Consider the following 17,266-nt stretch of genomic DNA (forward strand, 5'->3'; position numbering starts at 1 on the left):
TAATAACGATGATCAACTAATTTATATATAATATTACAATTATGGTCCGGAAAATAGTGTGAAAGAACAAAAGTACACCCATCTAATTTCTTTTTTCCCAATAAGAAGAATCAGTATGGACAGGATATAAATCTGAAGTTGATGAAGGCGAAGCAATCCATGACCCATCTTTCGATGAACTATGATTTGTATGTGTTTCATTGCTCTGATTTTCTTCCATTTGAGAGTAAAATTGTCTCATAGCCTCTAGCTTATTTTCATCCATTATTTCAGATGAATCTGAAATAAATTCTGGAATCACAGTTTTTCCTTCGAGCATGCCGAGCACTGTTGACATGGAAGGCCTGAGGTTTGCAATGGCATTTGTGCATAAAAGACCTACTTTTATCATCATCATAACCTCTTTTTCATTGAAATTTGATCCTAACCTTCTATCAACAAGCTCCATTAGATTCCCTTTCTCTTTCAAGAAATGGGCCTATTAAACAGAAGCCAACACATAAAGCATGTGAAAATAAAACAATGGGAAAAAAAATGAAAATATGAAAAGCATTAGTAGAGGACACAAGTTGAATGTAACATAACATGTAAAATTATCAAATATAAAGTGGAATGACACAACATGTCATATACGGTAAATATAGTATGCAATGTATAATTTGATTCACAAATAGAAAATAGAAGTTACCCAATCTAAAAGATGCAATGCTTCTTGTTTGGGTTGAGGGATGGTATTGCTTTTTCCAGTTACAATTTCCAAGACAACTACTCCAAAACTATAGATATCTGCTTTATCAGTTAAATAACCATGCATGGCATATTCTGGAGCCATATATCCACTGCATAATTAAAATACATATTAGTATCAAATTTCTTAAATAAAATAGTGTTTAAAATTTGTTATTTGAAGTATCATAAAAATTTTACTATGTAAATTTTCTTTCCTTGTTTTTTTAAGAAATTCATAGAAAAGATTTATTAATAGAAACTTCATTTACTTACTAAGTCCCAGCTATTCTTGTGCTTATGTGAGTGTTGTCTTCATCATCAAGCTTTGCAAGACCAAAATCAGATATCTTTGGGTTTAGATCTTTGTCTAACAACACATTAGTAGCCTTTATGTCTCTGTGAACAACTTTTAATCTTGATTCTTCATGTAGGAATACTAAACCTCTAGCAATACCAACACAAATCTTATACCTGGTTGGCCAATCCAATTGCAAACAAGATTCTTCATTTCCTGCATAAATTAGACATTAAAACCATTAAGTCATTTAAATATTAAAAATACATTAAAGTAAATTAAGGAACCATATTTGATGATTATTAAAACAAATACTTACTAAATAAAGCATGTGCAAGGCTATTATTTTCCATATATTCATATACCAACAACAACTGATCACCCTCAACACAACAACCGTAAAGCTTAACAAGACAAGGGTGTTGCAAAGCTGAAATCAACCCTATCTCATTTATAAATTCACGGTTCCCTTGCTTAGACTTTGATGAAAGCTTTTTAACTGCTATTATTGTGTCATCTGATAAAGTACCCTACAATTATGAAATAGTACATAATTTTTGTGAGTTTGACGTATTATGCAGTAGGTTATTTATAAAATTCAATAAATCAATCATAACAGTTATGAGAAGTTATGTAATATTTTGAAGGGTATACCTTGTAGACAGGACCAAAGCCTCCTTCTCCAATCTTATTGGAAATATCAAAGTTATTTGTTGCAACTTTGATTTGACGCATAGTAAACAAACCCACTTGCAAATTTAAATGGTTTAACTCTGTCAATAAAATAGAACTGAAATTAGATACCTCATACATCTTGGAGAAAATGTTGTGTTTTGTCAATATATTGAAAGACATAGGTATTATTTTTAAGAGTTTAATTATGATGTTGTTATCAAATTGAAAATCATTGTTAATATATTTCTAAGGTAATGATTACAAAACTCAATATAATTGCTTTATATAATAGGTTGGATTGGAAGATATAAAATTATTCTATATTAGTGTACAATTTTTTTTCTCTTATATTAATTAAGAAACAATATACCAAACTGAAATAACATTTTATAAATCATTGTATAGTGATGTACATATATTATTTTCTTGTAAATATTTTTAAGAGAATAAAATGACATAATTTATTTGAAATCTAGGAAAGAAGAGCAAAATAGACACGTATATTTAACATTTAAAGTTTGTCACTTTATTATAGAGAATCACCTTTTGCCAATGAATTTCTTTTTGCAAAATGCAATCTCCAGCCAAGTAAAATAAGGATGACAAATACCATTGCAGAAAGAACTATCCCAATTACAACCCCTATAGTTATGCCACCTGGGTCAATGTCTGGATGCATGTTGTTGGGAACTGTAGTGTTTACTGACAATTGCAGAAGAGCAATATGTGTTATTTAATACCTTGAATGCAAAATTGGAAGAATAAAGTGACAGAGACAAATTGACTTACCATGAGTGACAGATATAGCTGATATAAGTGGGCCATACACTGATCTATATGGGATAGAAGTTGTTCCTTTTCCAGCCCAATAAAAACGAATTTCTAAAGAGTTATTAGTAACAATAGTTGAAATTCTTTTTGTAATGTTCTTACCAACTCCTCCTGCTTCATTTGCAATATTGAAATCCTTCAATTCTAGCTTTCCCTACAATAGTTCAAATCCAAACCTTAATGAATTTTTATTTTTGTAGTTCTTAATATATACAATATAAACTTTGAATAATTCTACAAGTGAAGTCAAATGCACTACAAAGAGGAAATTCTACTTTGTTGATCATGATTGAAACATAATTAAATTAATCACATAGTACCTGAATGTAAACATCAAATATACGTCTTCCAAGACTGTTATATGAGTTATCATCAGTGAACATGATCTCTGCAAAATGTAGTGATACTGTGTAGTCTCCATTTTTTAGACACATTCCATAATAAGTCAAGGAAATGGGGGACACACGTGCAGTCTGATACAATACAGAATCAGCCATAGAAAGTGTATTTTGACTTTGCTGGATATAGGCTAGTTCATTGTGACCACCTAAGAAATGACCAGTATTGCTAAATGCCCAATTTTCTTTGGGCTTTTCAGATGTTGCTGCCCCTGATGGATAAAAGTCCTCATCGTACATAATATTTTCATTGTTTCTTTGTTGTTCACCACCACAATTTATGTGGAATGAGTCAAAGACTGTTACAGAAGAAGAAAAAAAGTCAAATTTAGTAATGTAATACTAATTTTTATTTTAATTACGAGTTTAAGTATTGGTTATGTTCAAGATAATGAGATCTTAATTTTTATTTATTTTTATGATGAGGGGAAAAATATTTTTTCATGATAAAAGGACAATTTAGATTAGTTAGGTAGGTTGAGGAAAGGAATATGTTACAACGGGTGAGTGTAGGAGCTAGAAGGGCTAGGATAGACCTAATATATATTTGTGTGTGTGTGTGTAGGTGGGTGCGTGTGCGTGTGTGGGTGTGGGTGTGGGTGTGTGTGTGTGTGTGTGTGTGTGTGATGTGTGTGATACCTTGCTTTTATGTAAGGTGAAATTGGACCACATTTTGACATTTTTTATGTGTGTGTGTGTGTGTGTGATATGTGTGATACCTTGCTTTTGTATAAGGTGAAATTGGATCACATTTTGAGATTTTTTATGTGTGTGTGTGATACCTTGCTTTTGTGTAAGGTGAAATTGGATCACATTTTGAGATTTTTTAAAATTGCATGTGTGTGTGTGTTACCTTGCTTTTGTGTAAGGTGAAATTGGATCACATTTTGAGATTTTTGAAAATTTCATGTGTGTGTGTTACTTTGCTTTTGTGTAAGGTGAAATTGGATCACATTTTGAGATTTTTTAAAATTGCATAAGGGCTCTAAGAGTTAATTTTGTGAAAAATAAGTTAGAAGAAATGGGAACTAATAAAAGTCTATTGGATAATTTTGCTAAAATCATTATAAATGACTAAATGGTATTGATGTCTATCATTTGATGTCTACCTTATCTCATCAATAGAAGTCTATTAAAAGAAACATGAAAAGACATTTTATTTATCGTTTGTTATTAGAGTAAGCTTGCTTAAGTTAGTTTTAACTATTTGTCGACGCCTTCTTTTACTTTCATTGAAATGCCAACTTTAGTTAGAGAGGAGATTAAGAAAATGTGGAAACATTTTCTATAGGAACATGGAAGCAGAAGAAGGAAAATAGCTTGAAAAGGTAAGAATCCAAGTGTAAAGGTAAGAATTCAAGTGTAAGCCCAAAGAAAGAGGAGTTCTAACGGTAAATCACATTTATCCATTCTATTATGACCTCCTGAAAAAGTTGAAATGGAAACATAAAAGAAATACTAGAAGGCTTCTAGAAGGATTTTCTAGAGGCAACATTTGGGTTGTGGAGAAATCTAAAGGGTAAGACCCGAGGGATTTAAATAATTAAATGAATAATTATTTAATAAATGCGGGTAGTGGGAGCCTTTATGGCATTTAATGCGGATTGTTAAGATGTGAAATAGTACTAGCTCAAATGGTTAAGAGTACTTGGTTATGTTGAAAGGACTTGGGTTTGAGTCCTATGTATGCCAAGTTGTGTTATTTTTAATTGTGTATTATTTTTGTTAATATGATTGATCATGAGGAGTGATAATAAAATCTTAGATTTATAGGAATTATCACAAAACATGAATTGGTTGAATTGGGTGTGCACTTCCTTTGTAATGGAGTGGTTATGTGTTCAAACCTTTCTAAGAACGAATTAAACTTTCTTTTTGTCAAAATTCTTTTTGGCATGAATGTGAAAAGGTAGAGGAACCCTAGCTGCCAAGAAGGGCAGCCTAGTGGGTTGGGAAAAACAACCAATAATGGTCATTGAATAGCCATTAAGTATTTTTTTTTATTAATTTCGTTTTGGTGGATTAAAGGGTGATTAAGGGGTAGTAACTTAGAGAAAGAAGGTAATTAAAGGAGAGTGAAGGATTGTAGTTTCGTGTGGGTCTTGGGGCATAGATTTTCCAGAGGATTCGAGCTACTATGTAGAGAGGGTTGAGAGCTATTGGTTGGAGAGGCCAACGGAGGCTATTGGAAATCAAGCAAAATGTGTGAATTATCACTAGGGCAAGGACTTCCAAGTAAGGGGAGTTGTTTCTTGTGTTTTTATTCGTGTATGAATGAATGTGACTTGCCATGTATCATTGCATGAACTTTATCTATTTTTACACTATTTTTCGTAAGTTTCTGGGTTTCCGCGCAAAAACTGCTTGGCAGCCATGAGTATGCTGTCAGGGGACGCATCAATGGTGACCCCGTTGTTAGGTTCTAATATGAACCGCATGGCGGCAATAAATTTCCGTTAGGCAATGCGAAGCTGTTCTATTTTGTTTTGCGTTGTTTGGTGCAGAAGTTACTTTGACTTATGGAATTTGTTGGTGTATATTGTATTTAATCAATAATGCTATGGACTAAATGTAATTGGGTCGTATGATAAGGCTTTGGAGTAAGGGGGCGTGGGCGATCATGGGATTATGAGAGGGGCTGAAAGAGGACAACTAGGAAATTGATTCCAACGTCTAATTGTTATTTAATCTTAACATTGTTTATGCATTTTATTTCTGGAATTGCGTACGAATTCGACCTAGTTGTACGGTGAGATGGGGTCGAGGAAAAGTAAGGGATATTCGCACAAAAGAGAAACTAAGAATTTTCCCATAATCTAATTTGCCACCTGGCGGCGCATTATCTGCCGCCAGGCGATAATTGAAATTTTCCAGCTTAGCATTTTGATAGTGCTGGAAATCATGATTTGGTTATTGGTCATTGTATAAATTTGGATGGACGGGAATATTGTGCTTAAGCCTTGATAATTCAGAATGCCGAAATGAAAACATTATGAAGATATGATCATGGTAGGGGTATTTGAGAGTTAATGTGGATCTGGAATTTAAAACAGAATGAAGGATAATCGTAATTAGGATTGTAGGAATTGGGAAGATATGATTTCAGCTGGTTAAAGACTTAAAGATGTTGGATAATTATAATATAGCAGGTTCAGGAATCCATCATAATTTGTGTAACTTAATTAGAGGGTATTTGACTGAAAAGTTTTGGTACCATTGTAGTGCATTAGAAGTAGGCTGCCTGATTTTAAGATACTAAATTGGTAGTCATTTTCATAAACAAGACTGAGTTAGTATAAAAGCCTAGAGTACTTGGGGAATCATAGACCTTAAATAGAGGAATTTGTGAATGTGAAATTATAGGTAATTGAACCATGTATGGATGGCAAGGTAATAAAAATTAGACCTTGATTGAGGGGTTTACGTTAATAATTTTGGAACCAATTGGGATTGTAGGAAAACCTGTTTTTGGATGTTAAAACCCAGTAGCATCTTGCTACTAGTATGGTGCTTGGCGACATGAGTGGGCCGCTAGGCGATAGGACTAACAGGGTGTCCCTACAACGTGTGGCATTTGGCGGTGAGGTGTGAATCGCGAAGCGATAGACCCTGAGACAATGGGTCTGAATGCATCCTAACGCCTGGTGACGCATGTGTCCCGTTAGGCGGTCTGCGCAGGATTATAGCGCTCCAACTAGGAACTTCGTCTTGTTTTTGTTATGATGTTGTGATGTGAGACTTGGATAAGGAGATGTTGCACCATGAGTGGGTAGGTTAATGGTTGGTGGTTAACATGTGATGATATGAGTGGGGAGGTTCATATTTTGATGCTCTCGTGTAGGGATACGAGCGAGGAGGTTCGTATGTTCCGTGCTCACACTTAAGAGTTGCTGCAAGCGGGGAGGTTCATAGCTAATGGATCACATGTGTTGGACTACGGGCGAGGAGGTCCGTAGAGTTAGACTACGAGCAGGGAGGTTCGTAGAGGCAGGAGCACGAGCGGGCTAGTTCGTGGGAGCATCATATATCCTGAGTCCATGGTCAATTGTTGTGTCACTTGCAGGTTGAAAAACCTTGGGGTATAAGGTCTTGTCCAATAACTAAATAGAATAAAGTAATTTGGGTGAATTCTTATTTACCAAGTTATATGATATTTATTTATGAGCTCACCCTTTCTGTTTGTGTTTGGCAATAATCATGTGACTTTTCATACGGGAACAGATGATATTCCAAGTGATGCTGGTGATGCCAAGAGACGGAGAGAGGGCTCGCATGGGATTTGAATTGCCTTTATATATGAGTTTAGTTTTCATTCAATTCATTTTGAGAACTTGTAAACGATTATGGTTTTTTATGGATTTTGCTAAATTTGAATTTTTAGCGTGTTGTATAAATTTTAAATTTTTCTCGCATTTCGGAATAATAAATGAGGACATTTGTATTTCAATTTCTATTTATTTATTTTATTTAAGTAATTTTCTTTAGGGACATTACATAAAGGATGTGAGTGAGTCAAAACCTAGGAATCGTGGTGGTTGAAAGACTTAACGAAGGTGTGCATTAAAGAGAATTTGGGAAATTGATTTGATATAAATGTCACATTGAAGGTTGGGGATGACACAATGGTTACCGTTTTGAGTGACGAATGCAAGGGAACCATACCTTTTAAACACATGTTTCTTAGATTGTATTACAATGTAGTCTTAAAAGATGAAAAGGTGCGAGAGTAAGAAAGATGGACAAATAATATATCGAAATAGGAGTTGAAATAAAGAAGTGATTAGTTTACTTGGAAACTCCCTTAAATTTCTACATAGATGCAAAGTCTAAATGAGTTTAGCCTAACTTAGGAAAGGGGATGTTGGATATGGAAGGGTGAGGAAACAAGTTGTTACATTAAGAGTCTAAACCCTTTTCTTCCTCTCTAGTTCTTTCTTTTCTGGCAATAAAATCCCATGCAAAATCACCTCTTTCAAACCAATATTAAAAGTCCAATATCTTTGTTTTTGTCTACTCCATCGTAGAAGATGAACACATGAACTCAACTATAGCTTTCAGGTTTGTTTCCAAGATTTGTGGAGGATGATGTTGATGGAAAAGGGGACCCCACTGTATCATTTAAAAAATATAGGGGCTTTATTGAGTGAAAATAAAAATATAGGGACCAAATTACTAATTATTCATTGACTCTATTTTACAAATATTATGACTCAATTAAGTAAAAAACTAGATATAGGGACAAAGACGATTGGAAGACCTAATTATAGGAACCAAATTACTAATGAAACCTAATTTTTAAGTACAACTCAAATCAAATTAGTCAATAAAATATTACTGTAAATAAATTTGGTCTTTTTAAAAGAAAATTTAAATGAGTTGTCCCAAAATATAAATTTTAAAAAAATTATATTTTTTATAAAATAACTTCAACTCCATAAGTGTAAATGAATATATATATATATATATATATATATATATATATAAATAAATAAATAAAGTCAAATTTTAAATAATTATTCAGTGATTAATATTTTATCACTAATCATTTTATTTTAATCACTTGAATTTTAAAAAAAAAATACTCAAATAAAATTCAGTAATAATTATTAACAGTTAGCGAGTATCCTCAAATCAAATACTGTGATATATGTTTTAATCTCTTTAGCAAATGGGTAATTAAATATTCGTGTCCATTAACAATAGTCTGGTGCATCTGAAGTTACAAGAGCAATGTAGTTTTTAGGAAAAAAAAGATGGACAGGATGAAATCTTTCGATTGACACAATAAAGGTGTGGGCATGACTAACCAAGAATGTTCCAAAAGTTTCCTTCTCATATTCAAAATGGTACCTCTGTCTTATAGTTTCCTTATAATCCATTCAAATATTGCAGAAATAGTATGTGTAGAATATGAACTAAAAAATTTAACCCTAAATTTGAATCTTAATGGGTTGCGGAGTGTAGTAACATATGTCACCTGATATGTCAAGGATTGGGTGTTGTTATGACAATGTGGGCAAATAGGCACAATAGCTCAACAGTTGTATGTTTTGTATATGTTGTTTGGTGCAGGTGTTCCATGAAAGGATTTTTGTGGAACGAGAAACATAGGAGATGAGGTGGGAGCCCACACAAAGAACAAATGTTTATGGGGAGTAAGGACATAGTAATGCACATATTATGTGGTAGTCTATGACTCCTAAATTATGTTTCACATGTTGTCAGGCCTGAGGATGTTTTGTATGGCTAGAACATTGTGTTGGAAATCCCACATTTAATAGACATAAGTACAATTCACAATATATAAATAATTGCAAACTTTTCCTTACAAGTCAGTTTTATGAGATTGATTTAAGTTTAAAGTTCATTTCTAACTAATTTTGATAAAGGTGGTATGGAAGGCTCTTGGACAATATAAGTCATGATTGTTAAAGCCATGGCATAAAAATCGTGTTAATAGGGAGATAACAAAGGTATAATCTTAGGCATGAACTTTTACAATGACTTTGAATAAATGGACGAAAATCTAATAGGCCAGACCTTTTCAAATCATATCCTTAATGATAGAACAATCAATCCTATCCCTTTTTCATTCTACTTTGTGTCTCAATTAGTCTAGAATCACTGTTCAACTCTTAATATTAAACAAATATAAGAGTTAGGATGCAAAAGATTATGCTTTGGTTTTACTAAGATTTCCTATAAGAATGCTATTATATCTGTTTGCTCCACTCTAGTTAATTGGATATAAATAAGAATATGTAGAGACTTCATATATGGAATGTACAATCTATCAACTTTAATATCATTGTTTGACATTTTTTCTGGAATAAACTAGGAAAATTGACCACTTTTAAGATATGAGTTACTCATGTATAAGAGACCTAACACCACTTTTAATATAAAATCATAAAATTTAATGTTTATGAGTTTTCATTTTTTTCTTATATCACTCAGTTTTTCATTTTAACTTAATTGTAGACTTCTAACTCATATTTGAAGTCCTAATAGTGTTCATTAAGAGTGACAATGGCTAATATTTTGAAGTAACTAGACAATCCTAAACATATATGCTTTGGATTTTCTGATGTAAAATTGGGGTATAACCTAATCAATCTCAAACTTCATAATCTAGAATTATCTTATAGAATTGTCTTATGTAATATTGCATATCAATCTCACAAGAGAATAACAACAACAATGTTACAAACGCAATAGAACTTGAAGTGTGAACAACCTTGAGGATGATAAGTGAATGATTTTGACCTTTGAACTAGAAGGAAACTTATAGACTTTACACGGCTAAGGGAGAAGAATACATGAAGCAAAGTTAAAGTGCTTTTTAGACAATAGAATGAAGCAGAAATAGAAAACCACCAAAGAAGAAGGAAGTGCCAATCAGGATTTTGTTTGATGAATAGATACTCTGACTTTTGGTACGAAGATAAGAGGAAGACTCAATGTTTATTAATAGGATGGACAAAAATCTATGTTTCTTGGTGTATGGTTTATTTTGACCTCAATTTTATACATAAAAAAATGGGTAAAACACTCTAAATGTTTCATCACAAATAAAATTATTCATTATTGATATAGAAACAAAGAAAGCAAAATTGTTATAGTTTAGTTATAAGTAGGTTTCCCTCAAACTTCTAAACTAAGCTACAAACTTGTGTTGGAGTTTAGTTGTAGTGATTGTAGCTTGATATAGGGTTACATTAACTTTTCTTAGGATGATTTTAGAAACTCTTTAAAATGTTAATATTATTAATAGGCTAAACTATATAATGCTATGTTTGTTTGTACATATTTTCAAATATATATATATATATATATAATGCAAAAGTAGACAACTTAGCTTGAAGGAAATACTCAAACTTACGTCTTGTACAGTTTTCTCTACTCAGACAGGTAATAGGTCCACTGTAGGAATATTAAGAGAAGACCAAAAACGAGTTAGCAGAAACATTTAACCAAACCTTAAGCCACTCGTCGTACTAATTTATGAAAAAATATTCAATTTTTTTTCTAAACATGGACTGCATTTTAAGCTTAAACCAACTTTAATGGTTTCTAAATACCTAAACCTTACACATGAAAAAATAATGTATATTACTTACTTTTGGCTCATTGGGAAGCTTGCAAACCAATTCCTGTAGTATAAAATATATGAATAATACTAATACAAATATATTGATAAATTTAGAGATAAAAAGAATAAAAAATATTTCAGTTCTTACACTTCTTTATTCTCTTGGCATGCCATGGAGGAGTTTTTATCAGTGAAGTTGTTATATGAAAGATCTCTATAAATACATGTAAAGTGCAATTCAGAAACAAAGATATAAAATATCACTTTCATTTTGAGATTAAGCACGTAGGTATAAAATATCACTTTATTCAAACAATAGTAAAGGAAGAAATGTTTATATGCAACATATTTAACAAATGCATGAAAAATCAATCAACATAACATGATTTATAATGCCAATCCTCTCTTTATCAATAATTGAAATGTAAAAGTATAATAGAAAAAAGTGGCACAAAGATATGATTGACTCGACTGATGTCTTTTGCAAAAATTATTAGAATATTATTAGAGCTAAAATTTCACATTGGTAGGAATTTTATTTTGAGCAACCTCACAAACCTATGTATTGTCAACTAAAGGAGGAATGGAGTTAGGAGTTAACGACCTAGCATTGTTTAATAAAGTGCTTTTAGCAAAGTGAAGACGAACATTAGGAAAAAGGTCACATGAATTGTGGAAAGATGTTTCGGAGCCAAAATATGACGAGGAATTTGAATAGAACAGGGGACACGCCAAAAGAATCTTGGTGGTGGAAGGATATGGGGAAGGTGTGTGGGGGCAAGAAAATGAAACACGTGGTATGAAAACAATGTCATATGAAAAATAGTAAGGGTTGAAAAATTAGATTATGGGGGGATAAGTGGATGCGTGAGGTGCCACTAATACAATTTTCCCAAGATTTTTAGTGATTCAAATTTTAAGGGTGCTTACGCAATTGATATAGGCAACTGGAAAGAAAAGCATGGTTTGAATGGGAACTCAAACGTGTAACAAAATTCTTGCAAACCATAGACACAATTTTGTCAATAAAGGAATCGAAGATGAGTAGAGTTGGAGTGGAGTGGAATCACGGTAATATACTGTCAAACATGCATATAAGTTACTATAAAATAGTATTGTAGGAGAAGATGCAAACATCTATGACCAGTTTTGGAATGTTAAAAGTGTTACAATCCCTACTATTATGCTTGAATGGTGATTATAAATAAAGTGGCTACAAGAGAAAATTTAGGCCATAGAAGGGTGATAATTGGGAGTTCAACTTGCATTTTATGTGGATGGTGTGAAGAAACATCAAATCATTTGTTCTTTAGCTGTAAATTTTAAAGAAAAGTGTCAATATGTGTGACATATGGTTGTGCCTAAGCTTTATACATCATCATGCTCCACAACAACACCTTTTGCAGTTCAGTTTATTACAATTGAATAATAAAGGAAATAAGATGTGGAGTTATATGTGAATAGCAATTACTTGAACGATATGGAACCATAGAGATATTTTTTGTTATAAGGTATAGGATGTAGAGGAATGAAAGGTTTGGGCATAGGTAACATATAAAATCCCAAAAGCAAACTTGAAATATTCTAATTGCTATATAAGCCTAGTAACATGTTTGGGGTTTCTATAACGGTGAACAATAAATGTAAGCACGAAACAAATAGGATGGGAGGGGGTTCAACTCAAACATGGTAAATTATATGCAAAGAATATATAAAGGGTTAGGGAAAAGACTACTTAGAAAATGATTAAGAGTATGCTAAGTATAGAGACTAGAAAATGTGTTAGGGATTGTGTTTATTACAATTGTGCTCAATGTATGCAGATGTTTTATTAGTATTATGGTGCTTGACTTAGTCCTACATCGCTTAGAATTGTGAGATGTGGTTCTCTATTTTGCTACATAAGACACCCTTTGTAAAGTTTGAGATACACCAAAAATAAATAAAAGTACTTTCTAGTGTAGTCGTGGACGTAGGCATACACATTGTACGTTGAACCACGTTAAATTCTTCGTGTCATTTATTTTTCTCTCATTTATTCCTTCCTTTATTGCCTTGTTCCTAATAATTGGTATCAATAGCCATTTTTCTTGGTATGCTTTGTGGTTGCACATTGTTTGATCTTCCACATCAGAAAAGATTTGGTTTCTTTTTCTTCTTGGAAATCTCAGTTTAGAGAAGTAGTGGGGGGTTTTTGTCAAAAGCATCAAGAGGTTTTGTCAAAGTAATAGGAGCTTTCTTCAAAGCAGCAAGAGCAATGGCATTGGAAGAAGGGAAGGTGAGGATTGAGAAGTTTGATGGCAGTTACTTTGGGTTTTGAAATATGCAAATAGAGGACTACCTGTATAAGAAGAAGTTGTATTTACCCTTAAAAGGGTATAAGCCAACCGATATGGCGCAGTCAAAATGGGTGTTGTTAGATCAGCACACACTCGGTGTGATCTGGTTGACATTAGCCAAGAATGTTGTGTTCAACATCATGAATGAGAAAACAACTATAGATTTGATGCAAGCATTGTCGAATATGTATGAAAAGCCATTTGCAGCCAATAAACTGTATTTGATTCGCAGGCTAGTCAACTTAGAAATGAGTGAAGGTAACTTGGTTATTAATCATATTAGTGAATTTAATACAATTATTGTGCAGTTGACATCAGTGCAGATAACATTTGATGATATACAAAAAACCAATCCATGAAAGGCAAAGCAGTGGAAGGTTTTAAGGTGGCAAAGAGGAACAAGATGATGTCAGTACTTCAAACGATATGTAATTCCTTATCTAGTGATAATATTCAAAAAGGCAATAGTTTGTTTTGGTCAAATAGGGATATGGGGAGTAATGAGTTTGTTAAGCTTTAGGAGTTGGCTAAAGAATTAGGAGTAAGGTTTTTTAGAGATAAGGAGAAAATAATAAGGAACTAGATGAGATAGAGGCAAGGGATAGGAATATGGCGGGAGGCAAAAATTGCGGGGGGAGAAATGACTCTAATCAAAATAATTAGCATTAGTATCAAATGGTTAAGTGCGAGATTCAAATGGAGGTACCTAAAAGAAATCCTAGAAAAAGAAGGAATTGATATGATGTGCATTCAGGAAACTAAGTTACAAAAATTACAAAAGAGTAACTGCTATAATCTATAGGGGGACAATAATATTGAATGGGTAAATTTAGAGGTAAATGGTAATTCAGGGGGGATTTTAACTAGGTGGCTTAAGGTCAGTTTTAGGTGTGAATGCCAAGTTGTGGGGAAGGGATTCATTGGGGTGTTTGGTAAGTATAGTAGGAATACTAATTGTTCATGTCCTTGTGGCTACGGCTAATGTATACTCGTCATGTGAAATCAATGACAAAGAAGCCCTTTCAGAGAACTTAAACAAAATAAAGTCTACAGAAGAGTGTAAACAATGGTGTATTTTAGGAAGACAAGTGTCTTACCATTATGCATTAGTCTTAAAATCTACATCTATCATTAAGGCCTTAAGCCTTTCAAAATGCTACATATATTGAACTTCGACCCTTGACTTGAAGAGGTGGTAAAATGCTCATGGAATTCGTATATTGGAAGAGGAAATGCTATGGTAGTCCATAAAGAGAAATTGAAAAAGTTGAAAGTTGAAACATGACTTGAGATCTTAGAACAAGGAGGTCTTTGGATAATAGGAACTGAAAAACACAATATAATTAAGGAGTTAGAAGAGTTGGATAACATGGATGAAGTCAGTAATCTAGATGAGGCAAATAAGCTAAAAGGCATAATACTAATGAGTGAATTAATAGAGCCTAGTGTAAAGGAATGCTCAATTTTGAATCAAAATGATCAAGTCAAATGGCAAGAACATAGGGATACAAATTCAAAGTGTTTTCATTCTAGGATAAGGTGGGGAAAAATCAAGAATGAGCTGAAAGGGATGGAAATGGATGACAAGATGACTGAGGATCTAATTAGGGTAAGATAGGAGGTTAAGCATACCTTTGAAAAAAGATTTACCACGCCTAAGAACTATTGTCTCAACCTTCAAGATGTTGCATTCCCAAATATAAGTGATAATGATAATATCTTTTTGCTAATGGAAATAAAAGATAAGAAAATTGAGGAAGTAATAAACCAATGTGGGGGAACTAAGAGTTCGAGTTCAAATGGATTAAAATTTTCTTCATAAAAAATAATAGGGATATCTAAAAGAATGAAGTATATGAAGTAGTCAAATGATTTTACAACATAGGGAAAATAACAAAAGGATCTAACTCTTTAATCCTAACACTCGTGCCCAAAATACAAAATCCACTAGGCTTGGAAGATTATATACCAATACTTCTAGTTAAGTGTATATATAAGATAATTTCAAAAATTCTTGGAAATAGATTGAAGTGTGTGCTACCATACACTACTGTTAGTCAATGTTTATCAAAGGGAGAGCTATATTGGATACATCCTGGTTCCAAATGAGACAATGGATGAGTGTAAGATAAAAAAGAAGATAATGGTAAGAGTCAAGGTGGATTTTGAAAAAGCCTATGATTCAGTGAGTTTGAATTTCTTATACTATATGTTAGGAAGGTAAGGTTTTGCAATAAATGGGTTGATTGGATCAAAGAGTGTGTGGAATTATCTTTAATGTAAGTTTTGGTTAATTGATGCCCAACCAAGGAGTTTGTCCCAACAAAGGGCTTGAGACAAGAGGATCATTTGGCACCTTTCTTATTCCTTTTAGTAATCGAGGGCCTAGTAGGGCTAGTTAGAGAAGTAATGAAGAATAATTTGTATTGTGGCGAAACAAAGTTGGGGTTATTATAGTTTTCAAGCAACACTCTCTTCATGAGAAGTGCTAGTGTTGAAAATATATTGGTCATAAAAGCTACATTAAGAAGTTTTGAAATGGTGTTCAGACTTAAGGTGAATTTCTCAAAAACTAAGGTGGGTGGATTGGCACTAAATATGGCATTCATTTAAAAAGCCTCAAAGATACTAAATTCTATATATATGAATATACCATTTGAGTACCTAGGCATGCCTATAGGGGGGATACAAGGATACAACAATTCTAGCAACCTATCATATCTTGAGTGAGAAACATTTTATCTAAGTGGAAGGGCAAATTGTTATTTTATGTTGGTAGAGTATGCCTCATAAAATCAGTAATCTCTTATCTACCACTATATTTCCTATCGTTTTTCAAAGCGCCAAAAATACTATGTAATGAACTCATAAAAATACAAAGAAAATTTCTTTGGAATTTGGGCTTTGAAGAGAGGAAGATAGCTTTGATTAGGTGGGACAACTTATGTAAACCTAAGGAAGAAGAGGGACTGGGCATAAGAGATATTGAAAACTTTAACATAGCCCTATTAACTAAATGGAAGTGGATTATAGGAACGGAGGACCAGGGAGTTTGGAAAGAGGTATTGGAATCAAAGTATGGGTCTTGGAGAAACTTGTGTTAAAATAACATATCTACGAAACATTTTTGGTGATGGAAAGACTTATGTAGAGACTGTGAAAGCTCAGACCAAGGTACATGGTTCGATAAGTACACGGTATGGAGAGTAAGGGATGTAACAAAGTAAAGTTTTCGGAGGATAGATGGGTAGGGGATGAACCACTAAGTTGTAGGTTTCCTAGGCTTTATATGATTACCAACTATAAAGAAAGAACTATAGGGGAGGTTGAGAGTTGGGATGAAAGTATCTGAAAGTGGAATCTAATACAGAGGAAAACCAAATTGAAATGGGAAACACCTCGGGAGATATAGTCCCTCTAATCTATAAATAGCCAAAGTTTAAGAAACAAAGCTCAGATATCTCAGTGTAGAAGGAAAATGATAATGATGTGTTTATGGTGAAGTCTACATACAATATTCCTATGGGAATCACCGACGGGGATGAGTGTGGTGTATTTAAAATGCTATGGAACATTAAGGTAATTTCGAAGGCACACTAAGTAAGATGGAGAATACTATTAGATAGGTTGCCAAAAAAGGATAAACTACTTGTACGAGGGATCTAGCTACAAAATAATTTGTGTCAGCTTTGCTTAGATTGTGAAGAGAGTGTGTCACACTTATTCTTTTCTTGTAGGGTATCTCAAAGAGTGTTGAACATGTACGATACATGAGTGGGGAGTGTCTTTGGTGCATCATAATCAAGCTAAGGTCAATTGTCAACACTTCTACCTCCTTAACCCTAATAGTAAGAAAAATCTCATATGGAGAGGCATGTGGTTAACAATCATCAGGGAAGTTGGGAAA

At 33.2% G+C, this 17,266-nt stretch overlaps 1 protein-coding gene across 1 annotated transcript in view; it reads right to left on the minus strand.

The window, feature by feature from the left end:
* The window catches only part of LOC114184308 (putative LRR receptor-like serine/threonine-protein kinase At1g53420), a 28,395-nt gene continuing 11,129 nt past the window's right edge, over positions 1 to 17,266 (minus strand). Inside the window, exons 14-24 of the mRNA XM_028071605.2 lie at positions 11,169 to 11,234; positions 11,049 to 11,081; positions 10,811 to 10,851; positions 2,851 to 3,227; positions 2,489 to 2,684; positions 2,243 to 2,401; positions 1,679 to 1,797; positions 1,344 to 1,554; positions 1,003 to 1,240; positions 689 to 839; positions 1 to 478 (exon numbers count right to left, since the gene is read on the minus strand). Of these exons, the coding sequence (XP_027927406.2) occupies positions 83 to 478; positions 689 to 839; positions 1,003 to 1,240; positions 1,344 to 1,554; positions 1,679 to 1,797; positions 2,243 to 2,401; positions 2,489 to 2,684; positions 2,851 to 3,227; positions 10,811 to 10,851; positions 11,049 to 11,081; positions 11,169 to 11,234 (1,987 nt within the window). The 3' untranslated portion in view covers positions 1 to 82. The remainder of the gene's footprint in view (positions 479 to 688; positions 840 to 1,002; positions 1,241 to 1,343; positions 1,555 to 1,678; positions 1,798 to 2,242; positions 2,402 to 2,488; positions 2,685 to 2,850; positions 3,228 to 10,810; positions 10,852 to 11,048; positions 11,082 to 11,168; positions 11,235 to 17,266) is intronic.

This window comes from Vigna unguiculata, chromosome 5, assembly GCF_037176805.1.
Source record: "Vigna unguiculata cultivar grain cowpea cultivar isolate G323 ecotype 2 chromosome 5, ASM3717680v1, whole genome shotgun sequence".
Taxonomy (NCBI): Eukaryota; Viridiplantae; Streptophyta; class Magnoliopsida; order Fabales; family Fabaceae; genus Vigna; species Vigna unguiculata.